The 22,284-nt window shown below is 40.8% G+C and overlaps 1 protein-coding gene across 2 annotated transcripts; it reads right to left on the bottom strand.

The window, feature by feature from the left end:
- Window positions 1–1,706: 1,706 nt before the first annotated feature.
- On the bottom strand, window positions 1,707–20,884 carry si:ch73-122k23.1. Of its 2 annotated transcripts, NM_001442964.1 has the most exon segments (11): window positions 1,707–4,153; window positions 4,419–8,298; window positions 12,456–12,510; window positions 13,774–13,857; window positions 15,872–15,939; window positions 16,024–16,107; window positions 18,081–18,181; window positions 18,341–18,431; window positions 18,541–18,668; window positions 19,815–19,848; window positions 20,654–20,717. In NM_001442964.1, coding segments are annotated over 9 exon segments (1,674 nt in total). In that variant the 5' UTR covers window positions 20,654–20,717; the 3' UTR covers window positions 1,707–4,153; window positions 4,419–7,269.
- Between the last annotated feature and the right edge of the window lie 1,400 nt (window positions 20,885–22,284).

The raw sequence follows: 22,284 nt of genomic DNA, 5'->3' as shown, positions 1-22,284 counted from the left end.
ATTCAGTTTCTAATGACACTATCACGTCCTTTTTTGAGAAAACAGCTGCTTTAGAACTTTAAATGTTCAACAACCCTAACAGTATTATATGTCTTAACAATAAAAAAAAAAATAACATACTCAAATGAGGATCAAACCCGGGTCGGCGGTCTTAATAATATAACGTGCAAACCACTGGACCACAACAGTTGTATATTGAAAGGTGACTCATCTGAGTTATATTATAATTAACCTGCAGGCTGGTTATATATGAAAAGAGCAGAGCTGCGGTAAAATAATAAATAAGAAGACTGTGGTCAAGTTAAAAAAAATATATTATTTAAAAAGTGTGACTGCTGAGAGCAACAGATTCTGGAGCCCTCGCGGCCAAAAAACGGACCGGCCCACCGGGAATTCTCCGGGTCCTCCCGATTAGCTAATCCGGGCCTGGACGCATGTAATGATCATCACTGGAGAACAGGTAAGAGATGCCCAGACTTTGAGGCATCATTACAATACATTGTTAAATTAAGAGGTTGAATGAGAGAGATTTGGCACTCAGGTCTTTGCAGCGGTTTTGACAGCCTAACAGTTTGATGAATTCAATTTCACCACCAAGTACTTCAATTACCAAATTAATCTGCATTCTGTAGATCACTGATTAATCCATTCATGCACTCATTCAGTTGCTTTTGCATTTTGCTTAATCAGTTTTGTCATATGGTTTGCACTCTTGATATTCACTATAAAGTAACATTCTATATAGTTATTTAACCATGAAACCATTGGGTATGTGAATTGTTTTCCCAGATACATCAGCATCTGTTCTGCTTTTGCATCTTGTCGCTGCAGTGTGATCTGTCGAATGATAATCTTGTCTGTTATATTCAGTGTTCATTTAACTTCTGCAGTGTTTTATACAATAGCGTGTTTTTTTGTATTTCATGTAAATTAATCTGATGATAAACTGAAACACTCAGAGCCCAGCAGTACCTCTAGAGTGGTTGTTAGTTGAGAGAAAACTGAACTCTGATGCGACTGAACTGTGTTCTTTATATTCTTTACATGTTGTTTACCTTTGCATGGCCAGAGAGCCATGATTGTGAGAGTCGTAGCTTTCTTAGGGTTTGTTTTAGTATACTGATGAAATGCCCCGTGGTTGTCCTTCATGTAGTAGATATTGATTATTATTATTATTTTAGTGGATACATTTTTCTTTGGGTGTGGTATAACTTGATCATGATATTTTCATAAAACTGTTTATTTTCAATTTTGGCTGTGATCGAAATGTTGGTGCTGATATTTCAGTGATCAGCAATATAAATAGTTCATTATGTACTCATTTGGTGAATTTGTGTATATTTGTGTGTATTTTGTTTGTTATGTTTAGTATAGTTTGTAGTCGGTGGCTTTTAGCTATCTAGGCAAAAGTTAAATTTGTAATATTGATGGATTTATTCCATCTGGCACCTGAACAAAAAGTAAAATATTTCCTACTTGGGGTTTAAGGTAGGGCCACCGTTACACATTTTTACATATCATTTGGTTTCTTTATTTGTAACTTCACACATCATAAACTACAAAACAGTTTTTCCCGCTCTCTGCTTTCATTAAGATTCAGATCATTGACTGCATCTAAGCCTTGCATAAAACATTGATGTGTCATGATTAAAACGGGACAAATAGCAATACATTGGAATTGTAACGAGGAGACTGACACGGAGGGATCCATTTTGCAGTATTTATTAAGTCACACTTAAACATCAACACCTCGCACGGCTGTGCGAACATACAACATACAGCTCAACGATGATTAGCAGATAACAGAGGCAGAGTGATTACCAGGCTTGAGTCAAGGGCAGGCAGCGTGGTTCAGAGTCCGTAATACAGGCTTTAGTCAGGGGCAGGCAGCGAGAATCAGAGTCCGTGTAATCAGGCTTTAGGTCAAGGGCAGGCAGAAGACAGAGCAGAGTCGAGGAACGGGCTGAAGTGGTAAACGGGAGATCAGGCAGGATAGAACGCTCAGAAATGCTGGCCGGGGCTAAACAAGACTTCGCAAAGGAGTGTGTGTGTGAGCTGCTTATATGTGGTACGTGGGTCATTGGTGAGATAGAGAACAGGTGTGCTGGGATCTGAGTGAGAAGGATGACGTAATGGTTAGAAGTCCGGAGATGGTGACCTCTGCTGGTCAGCGAGGGGAATGACTGGGACCGAGTCGGTGACAGAGCCCCCCCCCAACGAACGGCTCCTGAAGTGAGGCAATTCTCGACGCCGGGGTCTTCCACGGGGGCGAGGGGCCGGCATCTCCGGATGTTGTGAGTGGAACTCTTCCAGTAGTGTAGTGTCGAGGATGTCCTTGCGGTTAATCCAAGATCTCTCCTCCGGGCCGTACCCCTCCCAATCAACGAGGTATTGGAGTTGTCCGCCCCGGCGTCTGGATTTCAGGATCTCGTGGATCTGGTAGGCCTCTTCACCATCAATCATAAGAGGCGGGGGACCCTGTTCACCGGCTGCCACCTCCCTATCCGTCTCGGCTGGACCAGCAGCAGGCTTGAGCAGAGAGACATGGAAAGTGGGGGAAATACGAAAATGGTTAGGGAGTGTCAGTCTGAACGAAACAGGAGATATTTGTCTTTCTATCTGGAAAGGACCCACGTACCTGGGACTGAGTTTCTTGCAGGGCTGCTTGAGGCGTAAGTCGCGGGTGGAAACCCATACCCATTGTCCTGGGGAATACATGGGACCAGGACGTCGGTGTCGATCGGCTTGTTCCTTGAAACGCCTTATGGCGTGAGAGAGGTGAGTATGAGCTGCGTTCCAGACCTCTTCGCAGTTTTTAAACCAGGTATCCACCGCAGGGAGTTCAGAGGTCTCACCGGACCAGGGAAAGAGCGGAGGTTGGAAGCCCAGCACGCATTGAAATGTGGTTAATCCTGTAGATGCCTTTCTGAGGGAGTTCTGAGCATATTCTGCCCACATCAAAAATTTGGCCCATTCGTTCTGGTTCGAATGACAATACGTGCGGAGGAATCTGCCGATTTCTTGGTTCAAGCGCTCTGTTTGCCCGTTGGATTGGGGATGATAGCCGGATGTTAGGCTAACGTTGATTTGGAGATTTTTAAAGAATGCTGACCAGAGTCGGGATGTAAACTGGGGACCTCTATCCGACACGATGTCTTCGGGGAGACCATAGTACCGAAACACACACTCGCAGAGTAATTCGGCCGTTTCCATGGCTGTGGGCAGTTTGGAAATGGGGATAAGGCGACAGGATTTTGAAAACCGGTCCACTACGGTGAGGATGGTGGTTTTGCCCTGAGATATGGGTAAATCGGTGATGAAATCTATAGCGATTTGTGACCAGGGGCGATGTGGCACCTCCAGGGGTTGGAGTAATCCAGCTGGACGGTGACGGGAGTGTTTGGACATCTGACAGGGTGAGCATTTGTTAATGAAGTTGATTACATCCTTGTGTATGGATGACCACCAGTAGCGGGATTGAATCATTTGCACAGTGGCTGTGCTGCCTGGGTGACCGGAACTGGGGTGGTCATGTACCTCGGAGATGAGTCTTTCTCGAAGCGACGGGGGAACAAAGATTTTATTCTCCGGACAGGGCTGCTGAGAAGGATTATTTTCGGCGGCTTGGAGGATCTCCTGATCTATATCCCACTGGATGGGAGCGACAATTAGAGGGCTTTTGATAATGGGCTCGTCAGGGATTTCAGAGGTCTCATCGTCTGAGAGGCGGGACAGAGCATCTGCTTTGATGTTTTTCGAACCAGGGATATAGGTGACTTGGAAGTCAAATCGGGTGAAAAACAGCGCCCATCTTGCCTGTCTAGGATTCAGACGTTTACAAGACCGGATGTATTCTAGGTTCTTGTGATCAGTGATGACGATGAAAGGGTGTTTTGCGCCCTCAAGCCAGTGTCTCCATTCCTCTAGCGCAGCTTTCATGGCGAGGAGTTCTCGGTTTCCCACATCGTAGTTCCGTTCAGCGGAGTTAAGCTTGCGAGAATAGAATGCACAGGGATGGAGCTTCTTATTCACTAGGGATCGTTGGGACAGGATGGCTCCAATTCCAGTGTTGGACGCGTCAATTTCGACTACAAAGGGTTGTTCGGGATCAGGATGACGCAGAATGGGTGCACTGGAGAAGCGAGTCTTTAGCTGGGTGAATGCTCGGACAGCGTCGGGGTTCCATTTAAGGCGAGCATTGTTGGCTTTGACCATGGCGGTCAGTGGGGCAGCGACTGAACTGAAGTTCCGTATGAAGCGCCTGTAGAAGTTAGCAAAGCCCAGGAATCGTTGTAGTTGCCTGATGGTTTCGGGTTGCGGCCATTGTGTCACAGAGTCAACCTTTTGCTGGTCCATGGCCACGCCTTCTGGACTGATAATGTAGCCCAGGAATGAGATGCAGGTCTGGTGGAATTCGCACTTGGAGCTTTTTGCATACATCTGGTTTTTAATGAGACGTTTGAGCACTGCCCGAACGTGCTGGATATGCTCGGATAGCGAATTGGAATAGACCAGGATGTCGTCAATATATACTATGACCCTTTTGTTGAGCATGTCTCTAAATATCTCATTTACAAATGCCTGGAACACGGAAGGACTGTTTGCTAGGCCGAAGGGCATAACGAGATATTCATAGTGGCCGTCAATTGTAGAGAACCCGGTTTTCCACTCGTCTCCCTGTCGTATGCGGATGAGGTTATAGGCACTACGGAGGTCCAACTTAGTGAAATACTGGGCGGATCGGAGTTGTTCAAGGGCGGCAGGAACCAATGGTAATGGGTAGCGGTATTTGACTGTGATCTCATTCAAGCCTCGGTAATCAATGCAAGGGCGTAAGCTGCCATCCTTCTTCTTAACGAAGAAAAACCCTGCTGAAGCGGGAGAAGTAGATGGTCGAATGAATCCTTTCTCTAGCTCCTCAGAGATGTACTTCTTCATAGCCTCAGTTTCAGGTTGTGAGAGAGGGAAGATGCGACCACGAGGGGGCGTGGTGCCGGGTAGCAGCTCAATGGCACAGTCATTATCACGATGAGGAGGGAGCTTAGTAGCCTTCTGCTTATTGAATGCTTCAGTTAGATCGTGATACGCATCAGGAACATGCTGGAGTTCAGAGTCTTCGGTCTTGTTAATTGTGTTGATCTGGATAGGGGAAACAGGATGCAGACATTGGGTAAAGCATTGATTGCTCCATTTTATGATCTCACCAGTTCTCCAAGAGACTTGAGGGTCATGCTGTTGTAGCCATGGTAACCCAAGAATCACAGAGTGTTTATGGGAGTTGATGGCAAGAAGGGAAATTTCTTCTTCATGGAGAGAGCCTGTTTGAAGCAAGATTGGCAGGGTCTGGAATTTTATACGTCCTTCTCCCAAAGGGCGCCCATCTACAGCAGTGATGGCTATGGAGGAATCACAGGAGGTTAAAGGAATGGAGTGAGTGGTGGCAAACGTGTAATCAATAAAGTTACCAGCGGCTCCTGAATCGATCATGGCCATAGTCTCAATCTCATCTCCATCGTTTCTCAAAGTGACAGGTAGATTCACAACATTATTAGTGGTAGTGAACATAGTGGTTGCACTCACCGAGAGGGTTTTAGGGAGAGGCTTGTTGGGACATAAAACCTTCGTATGACCTGGAAGTCCGCAGTAAATGCACAAGTGATTTCTTCTCCGTCGTTCTCGCTCTTCTGGGTTCAGACGGGTTCTACCCAATTGCATGGGTTCAGCGGAGGTTTCAGGGGATACAGGACTGGAAGCAATTGAGCAGAGCGGATTGCGAGTGCGGAGGAGAGTGTCTAACCTTATGGAAAGCTCGATTAGTTGATCCAGAGTTTTCCCATCGTCACGACATGCCATCTCTCGCTGCAATTCTGGCTTTAGAGCCCTTCTGTAGAGCGTGATAAGCGGATGGTCAGCCCAGCCAGTTTGCGCTGCCAAGGTGCGGAACTGCAGGGCGAACTCAGCTGCGGAGCGATCTCCCTTTTGGATACACAATAGCTCCTCGCCAGCGTTACGACCACCCTCCGGATGATCGAACACAGTGCAGAAACGTTTGAGAAAGTCATTAAACGAGGGAAATATCGGGGTACTGTCTGGCCAAACTGCAGTAGCCCAGTCTAGCGCTTTCCCAGTGAGCAGTGAGCACACAAAAGCAATTTTCCCGTTCTCGTCCTTAAACAGATGGGGTTGTTGGGCGATAAACAGTTTGCATTGCAATAGAAAGCCTTTACATTTTGCTGGGTTACCTGAGAACTTGTCAGGAAAAGCCAATCGAACTCCGGAAGTCATCGGGGGTTGTGCAACAACAAGTGGACTTGGAGGGTAGTTGGTGGTGGGTTGCGCAGTGGCAGCAGCTTGCAGGTTTTGGAGGGATTTTCACCAGTTCATCTGTTAACTGAGTTAGGTGTGTTAGTTGTTGTTGGTGTGTTGACAATACCTGAGCTTGTGTGGTGACTTCGTGAGACAAAACCTGGATGGCTGCGGGATCCGTGTTGGGCGAAGTCTTCTGTAACGAGGAGACTGACACGGAGGGATCCATTTTGCAGTATTTATTAAGTCACACTTAAACATCAACACCTCGCACGGCTGTGCGAACATACAACATACAACTCAACGATGATTAGCAGATAACAGAGGCAGAGTGATTACCAGGCTTGAGTCAAGGGCAGGCAGCATGATTCAGAGTCCGTAATACAGGCTTTAGTCAGGGGCAGGCAGCGAGAATCAGAGTCCGTGTAATCAGGCTTTAGGTCAAGGGCAGGCAGAAGACAGAGCAGAGTCGAGGAACGGGCTGAAGTGGTAAACGGGAGATCAGGCAGGATAGAACGCTCAGAAATGCTGGCCGGGGCTAAACAAGACTTCGCAAAGGAGTGTGTGTGTGAGCTGCTTATATGTGGTACGTGGGTCATTGGTGAGATAGAGAACAGGTGTGCTGGGATCTGAGTGAGAAGGATGACGTAATGGTTAGAAGTCCGGAGATGGTGACCTCTGCTGGTCAGCGAGGGGAATGACTGGGACCGAGTCGGTGACAGGAATATTACAGTAATTGTAACCCTAACTTTACATTACAGCAAAGATGAATATTCTTCAGTGTATATGAGATAAACAGTATATAAGAAAACCAATGCATTACAAGAGATATATAGCAAATCTACTGGAATAAAATAATCCCTAAAGCCCAACCGCATGCAACATACTTGATTTCTGTTTTTTTGCTTATTACATGATATATTTATATAATTTCTGTAAACTCTGCCCACATCTCTATCACTACTAACCACTGTAGGCATTTAGTTCCCCTTTAAACCCTTTGATGTCCTCCAAGACTTTGCAGAGCTCTTTGTGTGTTTTCCTCATCTGAGCAATTGACTTCAGCACACTGGATGAGACCTTTTCCGGATCATCTGTTCTCCAGTTCTGTCTCATCTCATGAATCTCTTTGGCATCTTTCACTATAAAGGTGACATCAACGACAACTAATATTCCACTCAATACGGCTGACGCTGCAGCTACTGCTCGTCCTATTTTCGAAGCCTGAAGAGCAATCCTGCCCACATTTGCCAGCATAGCCAGACTCACTGCTCCAGTGGCACAGTCTGCTGCACCTTTGCCGATCTCCCATGCTGTTTGCAGGTTACTAGAATGTGAGTTCCTTTCAAAAATAGAGAATTTATATACTTTCCCCAGCACCCCTCTCAGTTTATTCAGAGTATTGAGGATTGGTTCACTTGATTTTTTATACTTCTTCTCAATTTGTTCAAAATTCTCGCGATATGATTTTTGCTTTACTGAGTCTGTAATGTTGGAGGCAGCACCTGTTATTCCACCTGCAGCTCCAACTCCAGCACCCACAGCTGATACAATCAGAGATGCTCCAAATGTGACAGGTGCCAAAGCTACACCAGCCAGTGCAGTGATTCCCCCTGCTGTCCCAATCACTGCTCCTGACAGACTGCCTGCTGTGGCACTATAATGCATATCCTCTAGTGAATCTGTTGTTTCCCCCCACTCTTTAACTAAAACCTCAAAATCTTTATAGTTATCATTATAGGCCTCAACAAAAGCATTGATGGACTTCTTTAAGCTTTGTTCCAACCCTTCTGGAATTCTCTTAAATCTCTTTACTGCCTCTCTGAGGAATGGTCTTCTGAGGATCTCCTCAGCTGAAGGTCTGTCTTTAGGGTCACAGCTGAGCATTTGGCTGATCAGTTCTCGTAATTCCTTTGAGTAACTCTCTGAGATGTGGGGAATAGTTCCTTTCATACTGAGGGCATGGTTTAAGCGACGTGTCTTGATATCTTCCTGTAGAGGAAAATAAAACAAAATTATTATTATGTTGGCTAATTATTAAGTAATTATTATTATCTCCACCTCACACAATTCATTAAATGTTTGTAATGTAACTTTTTTTTTCTAATGAAAGAGTGTGTTTCTTATTTTTGTGATGTTACAGTTTTTACAGTTGTTTTGCCACATATTTCAAAACCCAGTCAATTGTCAATTTTCAAAACTCTAATTTATCTTTTTTTTTTTTTTTTCAAATGCTTGGATACAATACACAAGTCAATATTGATAGTGCTTCACTTTTTTCCCCAAATCTTTTTGAATATTTGAAAATTAATTAATCCTGCACCCTCTGACTAATTTCAGAGTGTTGACATATTGTCCGTGAGAAGATGCGCAAACCCGGGGTGTGGAACTCTGAGCGGCGTTTGGTCCCTAATGAACGTATAACTGAAGAGTAAGGGATCAGATGTAAATCAAAACTCTAAATTAAGTCATAAATGATGAATGTGATCTGTTCTTATAATTAGAAATACAGTCTAACATTTTGAATCACCCAAATAAATCACCGAAAATTGGGAAAAACCCAATATAATTAATATAAATAGAAGTTCTAATAAATAACAAAATTATTTTCAGAAGCACTGGAAAAGGGCTTACATGCATTAAACCTTCGACCATGCTGTTAGTTTTGTCATTGGGCTAATAGATAGATTCCTACACCCCATAATGGAATGTGAAAAAGGAGTTTTAGAAATTGTTGCAGATTTATTAAAAATAAAAAAGCTGTAAAATCTCATGCACATCAGTATTGACAGCCTTTGGCGTGAAATTTAAATTGAGCTCAGGTTCATTCTGTCTCCACTGATCATTCTGGAGATATTTCAGCAGCTTCATTGGAGTTCACCTGTGCTCAATTCAGTTGATTGAACATGATTTAAAAAGGCATACACCTGTCTATATAAGGGCCCAGGGTTGACAGTGCATGCCAAAGCACAAACCAAGTATGAAGAAAATGGAATTGCCTTTAGACCTCCGAGACAGGATTGTCTCAAGGCACAAGGCTGGGCAGGGTTACAGAAACATTTTTGCTGCTCTGAAAGCTCCAATGAGCACAGCGGCCTTCATCATCCATAAGTGGAAGATGTTTAACCACCAGGACTCTTCCTAGAGCTGGCCGGCCATCTAAGCTGAGTGATCGGGGGAGAAGAGAGAAATTACACACTTCCATTGCTCTTCCACAAGCATGGTATTGCAGTTCAGGATTGTGAATGCAGTGATTGTGCTGTGGGTGATTATATATATATATATATATATATATATATATATATATATATATATATATATATATATATATATAGTTTGTATATATAGCTTGGATATATAGTTTAGCAGACATTACAAACAATGTGGAGATATTTATGGTGTAAACATGCATGTATACAAATAATGATTTGATAATTGAATAAATAGATTTGTGTGTGATGCCTTACACCAGGGGTGTCCATACTCGGTCCTGGAGAGCCGGTGTCCTGCCAAGTTTAGTTCTAACCCCAATCAGACAAACCTGGGCTAGCTAATCAAGCTCTTACTAGGCTTTGTAGAAACATTCATGCAGGTGTTTAGGCAAGTTGGAGCTAAAATCTGCAGGACACCGGCCTTCCAGGACCAAGTTTGGACATGCCTGGCTTACACAATGAAAAAATATTTTGAAGTTGTGAAGAGTCTGACAGTCTAAAACAGTCAATGCACTGTCAGTCAGTCAAACTCTCAAGTGCTTAGTTTGTGGGTATGTGTGATGAAGAGGGAGTATTAGAAGGATTAACAACTGATATTACAGGGAAATTATGTTGATTATAGTTTTTGGTTTCTTTTGCTTTAAGTGCTTAGCCCTATGTCGCTCCTGTTGAGTTTTGTGATAGTTTGTGATAGTTTTCTAGTTAGCATCTGTTATATGTGGGTTAGATTTTTTATTTTTTTTTGCCCAACCATTTATTTATGGCCAGTATACATTTAATAAATTCCATTCCATATTTTATTATGTTCACAGCCTAATCAGTTTTGAGTAACGCCAGGGCTGGATATAGGCTATCAGGTGAGCGGAACACACCCAAATGTCTTGGTCATCCAATCTGCAACTTTGTCAGGAACAAGGCACATCTTGGTATTCTTACTAGTACTACTAACTTTATTTTATTTGTTAAAAACAATCTTAAACATAATTTTAATTAAATTGAAGTTTTAACAAATTTTAGTTAGAGTTTGTAGACCATAAATCAGGGGTGTTCAAATTCGGTCCTGGAGGGCTGCTGTCCTGCACAGTTTATCTCCAACTTGCTTTAACACACCTGCTTGGAGCTTTCTAGTATAGACCTTTGTCATGACTGCTGCATGGAGGGTGCCATAGCGACAGCGTCTTCCTGTAGAATGCTAAAAACTTCCGTTCACAGCGTGTACAACTGGTAATTTGCGCTCCGAAAATGGGTTTCAATAATGTTATTAATGGATAACAGAGTGTTTTTGTGACACACAACTTAGAAATGTGTCTGTTAAAGCCGTTATAATCTGTCACATGTGAAAATACGAGAAAAATGTTGTCCTAGTTCACGTGTCTGCTGTCAGAAATACAGTGTGTGTGTGTGCGTTCCCGGCCTGTCAGCTGTTAGCTCAGCGGCTCTTTAACACACACACACACAGAGAGACAGAGAGAGAGAGAGAGCAAAGCAGAGTACTGGCATGAAACTTAACAGGTATGAAAGCAACCCGGGCTCATTGTGGAAACGTAGCCCCGCGGACGTTTCTGCGGACCGCGATTTACGTCCCGGGAGGTACGTATTCGAGCGTTTTTTGGTTTTCGCGGATCCGCGAGAGGCCGCTGTGCGCGCTTTTTCCACCAGATCGGAAAAAAAAAAGCAAAAGCCCTGGTCTTCGATTTCGGCCTTGTTTTCGGATCCCGCCGCGTTCTCGCCCTTATTTTTCCGATTCCGTTTTTCGTCTTACCAGATTTCCGGAACCTGCTGTTCCCCGGACTCGATCCCGGTCGTCGTCCACCGCGGCCGGCTCCGGCTCCTCTTCCGGGGCCTCCGCTCCGCCAATGCAACGCTGTGAGCCAAGCGGACAAACTGATTGCATCGAGAAAGCCCTCCACTCGAAGACGAGCCGCCGGCCGGCGAGCGCGAAGAGGAGGGGCGGAGCGACGCCACACCGCCCCGCAGCGTTCGCTCGAAAAAATACAAACGCGGCCTTTATGTACCTCCGGCCACGTAAATCGCGGTCTCCAGAAACGTCCGCGGTGCTACGTTTCCAGAATGAGCTTGGGTTGTATAAAAGTGGTGCAATTTACAAAAATGAGCAATAAAAGTCTGTTATTGATCCTCTGCTGCTGATTTGCTGTTCATTCTAATCGCAAGCCGTTTGTGTTTTATTTCGTGTGTTGTATTCACCACGGTTTGTGTTTTTCTGTCATTTGGAAATGACACTAGCCTATATTTTCACTTTGTCACAGTTATTAAATCAGTGTGTCAGTGGCACAGTACAGGCTACGTGTGTGTGTCAAACATTTTGGTGAACTACATTTGTTTGGGCTGGTTATATATGTGAAATAAAGAGAAAATGTTGACTTTAGCGATGACGAGGCTTCATTTAAACTGCAGAAGATGCCGTCTGACAACGAGGGGAAAACGCCTCACAGCAGCTGTTTTCCATCCTATTAGATCGCATTTCTTTAAATGATCAGTCCAGGAGATGGTGCTGATGGACAACAGTGTTAGTTCAAAGAGGATAAAAGCAGGTAAAATAGATTAAAACTAGCGTTTCAAAGCTGTCCAAATGTGACTGTTTACAAGCATCAGCTGCCGACCGGAAGTTCTTCGCATTCTCCTTGCGCATACACGCAAAGCATCATGGGTAATTTTGCGTTCCATGAAAAAGGTCTAAACCTAGAAAGAGCTTGATTATCTGGATCAGGTGTGTTTAATTTGGGTTGGAAATAAAATATGCAGGACACCAGCCCTCCAGGACCAAGTTTGAACATCCCAGCCATAAAGCAAGTATAAATTAAATTAACTTTAATCTTATTTGGCCATGGTTTATTAATGTTTTTAAATATAATAATTATTAATAATAATAATAATAACAATAATAATATTAATAATAATAAAAAAAGAAACACTCACCCATATGTCCAGCATGCAGAGATCATGGAGCAACCATCCCAATGACCATATGTCACTAAAGTCATGCACGAAAAAAAAATTACATAAATAAATAAAATCTTTAACTGATGGAGTGAAACACATTGTTTTAAAAAGTTTATCTTGTAAAGTTTCAATTAAGTTAGCATCTCATCATAACTTTACCAAGAATTGTTTAAGTTTTATGGAACGTTCACATCAGATGCGGCTTGCACGAATAGATTGCCATATTCATATAGAAAAAACAAATAAAGGAACATTTTAAGCTCACTTGCTTCATTTGCATGTCAAATTCAGCTCACAATAGATGCAATTTTGCCTAATAGGAGGGTCATCTGTCTACCCGGTGGCGACTCTAGTTTTATTGCTAATGGCTAACATGGATTGATCAAGAGAGCAGCTTTGCTTTGTTGGCTTTAAAGAGGCTGAAGAACAGCGTAGATTTGTTCGGCGCCATGTCCGAGTCCTTCAGATCCTTTAAAAGTGTATCCAGCTCTGTGAGTTCATCAACTCCTTCAGAAGCTTTGCCTGGATAACAACCACTTTCAGTGGTGCTTCTGACTGAGCCAGTCTCAGTTTGATGAGCTGTCGTCCTGTGTTGGCAAGACACCAACTGCAGGCAATACATCAAAATCAGGTCCCTAATAGAGAAAGTGTGATGCGCGTGAATGTCTGCCAAAGTTAAGATTTTTACAATCTGCTTGTTAAGTGGTGACGTGTTTGTGACGTATGTATACTGTTTCCGGGTCCAAGCCGCCATTTATTTGAGTGGAGAAATCATTCGTTTATGATCACGTTTTATTACTATCACACATTAAAGTTAATTTTACATAATGTCATAGTGAACAACAACAATCTCTGGGCTTGCTGCATAACAAATACCAAAATTTTAACAATTTATAAAACAATGAATTACTTTCTGGCCATCGAATATTAGGCATAGACATATATACTGTAATCGTGACTTTCGAAAGTATTAAATCACTCTGTAAACGTTTATTGTTACCATTTCATGAATCTCCCCATTCAGTTAACTAGAGCGATTGGACCCGGAAGCAGCTCCGCGTGACGTCACACTTAACAAGCAGATTGAGTGATTTGGCGTGAATCATGCGTTAAGCGTGTCACATGCCTGAAACGCTGAATTCGAGCTGTTTTATTCTAGGGCCACAGAATGTCTAATCACGTCTCTACATTTACTTAACATGTAAATCACTCGCGCTTGATGCTTCATCCGCGTCTGGTGTGAATGTACCATTATGCTGCATTTATCAGCGTTTCATATGATTCACCATTATACCTTTTGGAGTTATATTTCTTCTCATAAACCTCTGGACTAACGTAGAGATCTGCTCCCACAACGGATTGTGCGTATGCCTCAGCTCTGAAAAGAACAGTGATATAAAATCTAAATCAGCACCAACACAAACTGATATAACTGAAAATATATACTGTGTTAGGAATCCACCAAAATCTGATCTCGGCAGTTAAAATGTTCAGCGTACACCAGGAAAATGATGGGTTTCTGAACAGGGGTTTTAATTTAATCACAACATTATGTTATTCATTTAGACAGACTAATCGTTAGTTTTACTAATATTTTACTAATAGTTAAGCTTTTTTAAGCATAGTGAATCATGGTGATCTTTGTCTAAGCCAGTGATGGGCAAACTCAGTCCTGGAGGGCCGCTGTCCTACACAGTTTAGCTCCAACTCTAATCAAACACACCTGCTTATAGGTTTCTAGTGATCTTGAAGACACTGATTAGTTTGTTCAGGTGTGTTTGACTAGTGTTGGAACAAAACTCTACAGGGACACCGGCCCTCGAGGATCAAGTTTCCCCATCCCTGGTCTAAGCGAAAACAATAGGAAAACACAGTCTTCCTAATTTAATACCATACAAATAATACATGTTTGCATGTTGTATGAACACAATATGTAAACATTCACACTTCAGGGTGGAAAAAGTATGTGAACCTTTGGGCTTAATAACTGGTTGAACCTCTTTCGGCACCAATAACTTCAACCAAGCATATCCTGTAGTTGCCGATCAGACCTGCAGGGCTGGATTTTGGAACATTCCCCTTTACAAAACTGTTTAAGTTCAGCAATATTCTTGGGATGCCTGGTGTCACTCTCTTGAGGTCATGCCACAGCATCTCAGTCAGGTTGAAGTCAGGAATCTGACTGGACCACTGCAGAAGATATGTTTTTATCTTTAAGCCATCCTGTTGTCGATTTACTTCTATGCTTTACGCTATTGTCCCATGGCATCACCCAGCCTCTGTTGACATTCAGTTGGCAGGCAGATGGTTTTAAATTTTTTCTGCAGTATGTCTTGACATATATTATTATTATTTTTATTTTTTATTTTTTAAAAGACAGGGCAGCCTAACCAACACATCCAATCTCATCACATTGATTGGACTACAGGTTGGCTGACTCCTGACTCCAATTAGCTCTTGGAGAAATAATTGGACTAGGGCAGGGGTGTCAAACTCAATCCCTGGAGGGTCGAAGCCCTGCACAGTTTAGTTCCAACCCTGCTCCAACACACTTACCTGTACGTTTCAAACAAGCCTGAAGGACTCAATCAGTTTGATCAGGTGTGTTTAATTAGGGTGGGAACTAAACTGTGCAGAGCTGCGGCCCTTTTGGAATGGAGTTTGACACCTGTGGACTAGGGGTTCACCTACTTTTTCCCCCCTGCTCTGTGGATGTTTACATGTTGTGTTCAATAAAAATGAAGACTTATGATATTTATGTGGTGTTAGTTTAAGCATTGTTGTGACTTAGATGAAGATCAGAACACATTTTCTGTCCAGTTTATGCAGAAATCAAAGAAATCCCAAAGGGGTCACATACTTTTTCTTGCAACTGTATATTCAGTTTCAGCTACATTATCTTAGAAATACCAACATATGAGAATGGAGATTACAAAACATCAAAGTTGTGTTTAGTGTGTGAGAAGAATGCTTAAAGAGTAAGCCCAACATTGTTAAGAAGAAGATGATGATAATGATGGAAGAACAGTTTTGACAAAGGAGGTTGTCACTGGCCTATGGCAAAACTGTTCTCACATATTATCAGGAGTTATTAGCTGAAGTACCCACTGTTCAACTGGTGGAGCGTTCATATAGCCGGAGTGCACTCTAGTGAGTCTAGAGGGTACACCCCACACCATGTAGTGGAAAAAAGCCACATGTGTGAGGTTTAAAATATCTTTTCTTCATCTCTTTGTTAAGCTGCTTTGACACCATTTACATTGTAAAAACTCTAGAGTTATAAAAATGAATTTAATAGAGATATTTTTGTTGGAGTTACTTTGCCACAAAGTGCTGGTTTTGGCCAATAATTGTCCTTTTGGTGCATCATTAGATCATGTTTCTGTTTTTACCTGTCCAAAACTTTTGAGCATCCAAAATCACCTATGTTGATGTAGCCTTCTTCAGTCAAGAAAAGATTCTACAATAACAACAGAAACATCATAAAATTAACAGATCAGGCTTTGTGTCATGATGCACTGAGCGTAAATGTGTTAGTTCATACCTGAGGTTTTATATCTCTGTGAAGAACTTTCTTCTCATGAATGTACTGCAGGGCCAGACAAATCTGAACCAGCCAGTCAAGAATCTACATCAAGATAAGAAACAAGGAGACACGTTCTAAACTCTAATTTAGTGTCATATTACACAGACAGACAGATATATAGATAGACTTTTAAAAAAAAACCACACTCACTGTAAAAGGGCACAGGCAGTGCTTATTTTATAAATTAATATCCGTAACAAAACTACATTGTAAAAGTGCTACACAAATAAAGGTGAACTGAATTGAATTGATGGAAATGGCGTTTCTGTTGATCCTTTAAAGGTCAAAGTCAAAGCCAAGCTGTCAAAAAATTACCTCATGGAAGAGGCGAATTACATTTTTTGGAAATGATACTCTACTACCAACATTTTATTCCAAATTGCTATTCAGTAGCCAGACCATTGTTCTCCTTAACAGTTGAACAGAAAAGGAAAACAAAAAAAACTGAGGCTAAGTCAGGCACATATCGGAAACTGAAGCCAGTTGATTGAACTCCATAGTGTGGTAATGCTTTCTTTAAGTTGAAAGAGAGTTTGGTGCAGAGTGTGGTTTTAGCGCATAACAATTTCTCTCTTCCTCTAATCCTGTCAATTGATGCTTCTTTGATAGGACTTGGTGCTGTGCTGTCACAGATACCAGCTTGTGAAGAAAAGGCATGCCCCATTGCATTCGCAAGCAAGTCCCTAACTAATTTCAAAGGAGATATCCAGTGCACAAGCTTTAAGCCTAAAACTGGAGTGTGTGTGTGAAAAATTTAGTTACTGGTTAAAGGGCCACACATTCGCAGTGTGGACCGACAATAACCCTCTAACTTGTGTAATACCGAAAGCTAAACTCAATGCTTGTGAACAGCACTGGGTATCTATGCTTGCTGCTTTTACTTTTGACCTTAAGCAGATTGTTGAAAGTAATAACATTGCAGCTGACGATTTAAGCCATGATCCATGCAAACTTACATTTACAAGTGAACAACCTCCTTAAGTCAACTCTGGCAAGCCCAGTGTTCTGTGATCACGTGACAATTGTGATCACTCTGTTGAGGCTGTAACTGAGTGAAGGGCTATGCAAACAATCCTATCCATCCAGGATGAAACAACCTCTAGATTTGATCCAGTTTCAGCAATCCCTTTCAAAGCGATTCGTCAGGGTCAAGATGCAGACCCATCGAGTCCTAAGATAATGTCCTATCTGGAGAAGCTGTGACTCTAATTATTTATTCATTCATTCATTCATTCATTTTCTTGTAGGCTTAGTCCCTTTATTAATCCAGGGTCGCCACTGCAGAATGAACCGCCAACTTATCCAGCAAGTTTTTACGCAGCGGATGCCCTTCCAGCCGCAACCCATTTCTGGGAAACACACACACACACACATTCACACACACACACTACGAACAATTTAGCCTACCCAATTCACCTGTACCGCATGTCTTTGTACTGTGGGGAAAACCGGAGCACCCGGAGGAAACCCACGTGAACGCAGGGAGAACATGCAAACTCCACACAGAAAGCCGAGGATCGAACCAGCGACCCAGCGACCTTCTTGCTGTGAGGCGACAGCACTACCTACTGTGCCACTGCTTCGCACCGTCATCTTTCAGTGATGAATACAGGGGCTAAAGTAAAAGTAAAGTAAAGTGTGTCATCTAGGTGCTTGTAAACAACATCTCAGGGGCTTCCAGTATTTGGTTTGCTTATAAAAGTTTACCTTTTAAAAAAACGTTCTAGGTCATAATTTGTATTAATTTGTAAGTGTCTTATTTGGAAGTTGAAATTAGTGACGATAATAATGACATGACACAATGACAGTTACTACTTTTGTGTATTAAAAGTACAATCTGACCAAGTTTGAATGTTTTTATATTAAGCACTCATTACTTTCTCTCATTTTCATTTTTTATATCAAGCTCCTATGACAGGCACTTGACCAATTTGCTTGTCCCAACTGACATATTTACCTAATTTATACATATCTGTGCTAAAAGTGTAACACATTTGCCAACTTAAGACACTGACCTGCTCTTCTTCAAAAAAATATTTCTGTGTTTTCATCCTCTTGCTAAGATCTCCTCCCGCACAATACTCCATCACAATATAAAAGAATCCAGTTTCTTCATCTAAAGAAAGAATAATTAATAAATAAGAGTTAATCTATTTGCAAATATAAAGGCTTCCTTCACAATATGTAATTCAGTTTTCAAACCTCAAAATCAAATATAAAACAGTAAAGGATTATAACCATTCCCCATAGCCTCTGAACATTTAAACAAACGCACCTTCAAATGACTCCACATAGGAAATTATATATCCATGGCTTAGGGTCTTCAAGATCTCAACTTCCTTTCTGACTTCTTGAAGGATCTTTGCCTATTAAGAACATTTTTAATCAAAGAGCTTAAATTTAGGATTACAGCATTTAAATAAATAAAAGCATCTTAATAATAAACTGTTTGTTTATATCATTGATAGTACTTACATCTCTACAGTTAATCTCTTTGATTATGCAGAGATCTTCATCCTTGTCCTTCACCAGAAACACCTTTCCTGACACACCTGCTTCATATTCTTTCTTCACCTTGTATCCATGTTTTTCTAAAAATGATGCTAAAAAGTGACAATATGGAAGAAGAATAAACAACATCTGCTAATGGAGCAGTGATCAGTATGAGTATACAAATCACCATGTGAAAGTAGAGAGTATGACAAAATCAGTCGTTTACCAAAGTCACAGAAAACGAGAGAAAAAGCAAGACAGATGTTGCTTCTGGCAGTTAATGATAATTATTGTTCTCAAACCTCCTGTTTAACTCCGTTTCTGTGAAATATCTTATTCTCTCTTTGTAGACAGTGATTATCAGTTACAGTGATTAAAATATTAAGAAATTTACATCCAGTGCACAGCATAATTAAGTATACCCTTGTTTAAAAATGATTTTTTAAAATCAATTTATCTGTGAATACAGCCAATAATTGTTGAAGAATTTAAGACAAAAAAAGTTAAATATTTTAAAATTTGAGTGTATGCACCTAACATCTTTAGGAATAGAAAATAATCCATTTAAAAAAAAAAAAAAACAGTTATTGAAAAAAAAAATAGTTCTTATGTTTCTCTTGTTTTTTTTTTTATTTATTAAAACTCATTTATGTTGAACACTGTATATATGAGAAAATAGAAAATTATGATCACCACAGCCTCATCATTAGAAACTACAAATTAATCTAACCCTGAAACATACAGTATTTGTCCTCCTGTCTCTTTCAAATATTTCCCAAGTGTTGTTTAACAGAGTACATTTTTCATAATATTTCGAGTTATATTTTTTTCTTCTGGAAAAAAGTCTTCTTTCTTGTAGTTTGGCTGGAATGAACACATATAATAAATGCATATGCTTAAAAGCACCTCTGTTTTGTAACAGAACAATTTGATTATTAGATAAATTAAACTATTAGTGTTTAATTTAAATGACCTGGTAGTCATATTGCTTTCCAGAATATACTGTGCAATAAAACTCATTTAACTAATGAAATGTAAGTTCATATGATTATTTATTGTTGTCGTGTTATGTCATGTGTGTGTTTGTGTATGTGTGATATTGGAAGCAGACACAATCATGATACACTGGATAATTGTTCTTACACCCCTAAAAACGCAGTAAATGTGGTAAATATATTTTTAATTACAAGTTTTTATAAAACATTTATTGAAAAATAATAGCAATGTTGTTCAAATTCATTGTAAAATATACTTACCAAATGAAGGTAGAAGTCCTTGTCTGGTATCCATCTGAAAGGGAAAAAGGATCTCTTAAGGTACAGTTCACCCAACCATGAAAGTCCTGTCATTTACTCCAACATTTTTTTAAGAGCCCCTATTTTGGGTTTTTGAAAATGACCTGCTATGCAGTCTGTAACACAGCTCTAAGTGAATTAAAACAGCCAGCTGAGGATAAAATCTGAAACCGTGATTAAAACTAATAATTCTCAGAAAGAAAAAAAATGACTCAGAATTGTTTATATAATTTGTCTTTAATCCAAATCGTATTGATGTCATCACGAAGCAATACCAAATATGAGGTGCTGGATTCAGTAAAATGTGAACGTGCCTTTCCTTTCTAGTAGAGTGCTGACATGATGACTGAAGATGAGTGAAAATGAATGAGTGAACATTCTGATAATTATTACAATAGCCTGCACTGCATTGGGCGTTTGTTAGAGGAAGAATCAGCAGAGTCTATTAACGTGTCAGATTGTTGGCTTACTGCTGTGGTTGGTGTTACATGGGTTTTGGCGATTGCTCTATTTAAATTGTAGGTTAAAGTACAACTTGCATGCCAGCTGTCCTTTATCTTTGACTACTCTTTTACGTCCACTGTAATTGCAGTCTTTTTTCAAATCACAGTATTGTCATAAATAAATGTAATCTCTCATCCCTAATTTCTAGAATAATTGATGGAAAAGTTATAAAATCAAATATTATTTGTGTAGTAAACATGAGAGAATCTTTGAAAGATTAGCAGCATAACCACTGCAGTTCATTACATTACGTTTGCTTTTAAAAAGTTTACCCACATGTAAAATACACAACTTACCTGAAACTGCTGGTAAATGTTGATCCTGAGATGAACTTCAGCTTCACTCTCTAGTCTTCTGTGTGTGTCTGTGCAGTCACATTTGCTATATATACTGCTTAAAGAAGCCTAACTGCCTAAAGTCCCTCCCAACAAAACAAAAAACCTCTTTAATGTGTACTCTGATTAGTCTGCTATGAAAATATTTTCAGGAACAACACATTTGTGTGGAGAAATGTACTGGACTGTACTAAAACCACACACTATGTGTCCTTACTATAAAATATTTAGCATGTAGCAAGCTGATATAAAAGATAAACCACATGAACAAGTTCAAATGAAACCCTTTGATTATATTATTGCCATACATTTAATAGAGAATTTTATAGTGTTAACTTTTTAATAAGGTTTCACAACCAATAATAAAGACTTGCACAAAATTTTATTCATACTGTAGTTCAACATTTACAAACACAATATTAAAATCCAAATTCATGCCTGTTAACATCAATTAATAAACTGTAACTACATTAACTCATATTAACTAATACAAGCTTATTGTAAATACTGATGAACCAACACAATCTCACGGCAATTCGTAACTTTTTCATTTAGTGGCTAATTCGTATGAATTCGTACGATCTAATTCGTACAATTTAGTACGATTTGCTCATCCCCCAATGCGGTTGGGGTTAGGGGTGGGGTCAGGTGCCACGCCTCCTTTTTAAAATCGTATCATTTCGTACGACTGAACTCGTAAGAATTCGTACGAATTAGCCACTAATCTGGCAAAACGTAAAATACTTACGTTTTCTCGTGAGATCAGGCTGGATGAACTGTCAAATGGCATACATTGCAAGCTGGCCAAAGTAGTAGGCTCCATTTACGGGACATTATATTTCATTTGAGAGCATCCGGGAGTTTCTATCAATATGCGGGAGACTCATGGAGCTTCTGGAAGACATTTACATTTACATTTAGTCATTTAGCAGACGCTTTTATCCAAAGCGACTTACAAATGAGGACAAGGAAGCAATTTACACAACTAAGAGCAACAATGAATAAGTACTAAAGGCAAGTTTCAGGTCTGTAAAGTCTAAGAAGGGAAGTGTTAGTAGTTTTTTTTTTTTTTTTTTTTTTTTTTTTTGTACAATTAGTGTGATATTCAAAGAGGCAATTGCAGATTAGGAAGTGAAGTGGAGACTAAATAGTTGAGTTTTTAGTCGTTTCTTGAAAATAGCGAGTGACTCTGCTGTTCTGATGCAGTTAGGGAGTTCATTCCACCAACTGGGCAGATTGAGCGTGAGCGTTCGCGAAAGTGATTTTTTCCCTCTTTGGGATGGAACCACGAGGCGACGTTCATTCACAGAACGCAAGTTTCTGGAGGGCACATAGATCTGCAGAAGTGAGTGCAGATAAGAAGGTGCTAGGCCAGAAGTCACTTTGTAGGCAAACATCAGAGTTTTGAATTTGATGCGAGCAGCAACTGGCAGCCAGTGCAAACGGACTAGCAGCGGAGTGACATGTGCTCGTTTAGGTTCATTGAAGACAACTCGTGCTGCTGCATTCTGGAGCAGTTGAAGAGGCTTGATAGAGTTAGCTGGAAGCCCAGCTAGTAGAGAGTTGCAGTAATCCAGTTTGGAGAGAACAAG

The sequence above is a fragment of the Danio rerio genome, chromosome 7 (assembly GCF_052040795.2).
Source record: "Danio rerio strain M-AB ecotype USA chromosome 7, GRCz13ab, whole genome shotgun sequence".
Classification (NCBI taxonomy): Eukaryota; Metazoa; Chordata; class Actinopteri; order Cypriniformes; family Danionidae; genus Danio; species Danio rerio.
Note: the sequence above shows the minus strand (reverse complement) of the source record. Positions and strands in the feature narration are given on the sequence as shown.

Excerpts from the sequence above, each read along its gene's own strand:
- si:ch73-122k23.1 (XM_087258673.1), bottom strand. The coding sequence starts at position 19,848 with ATGGATACCAGACAAGGACTTCTACCTTCATTTG. Across the intron at positions 16,108-18,080 it reads ATTTTTTTGAAGAAGAGCAG|ATTCTTGACTGGCTGGTTCA; the intron begins GTCAGTGTCTTA and ends ATCTTGATGTAG. Across the intron at positions 15,940-16,023 it reads ACAGAGATATAAAACCTCAG|AATCTTTTCTTGACTGAAGA; the intron begins GTATGAACTAAC and ends TTGTTATTGTAG.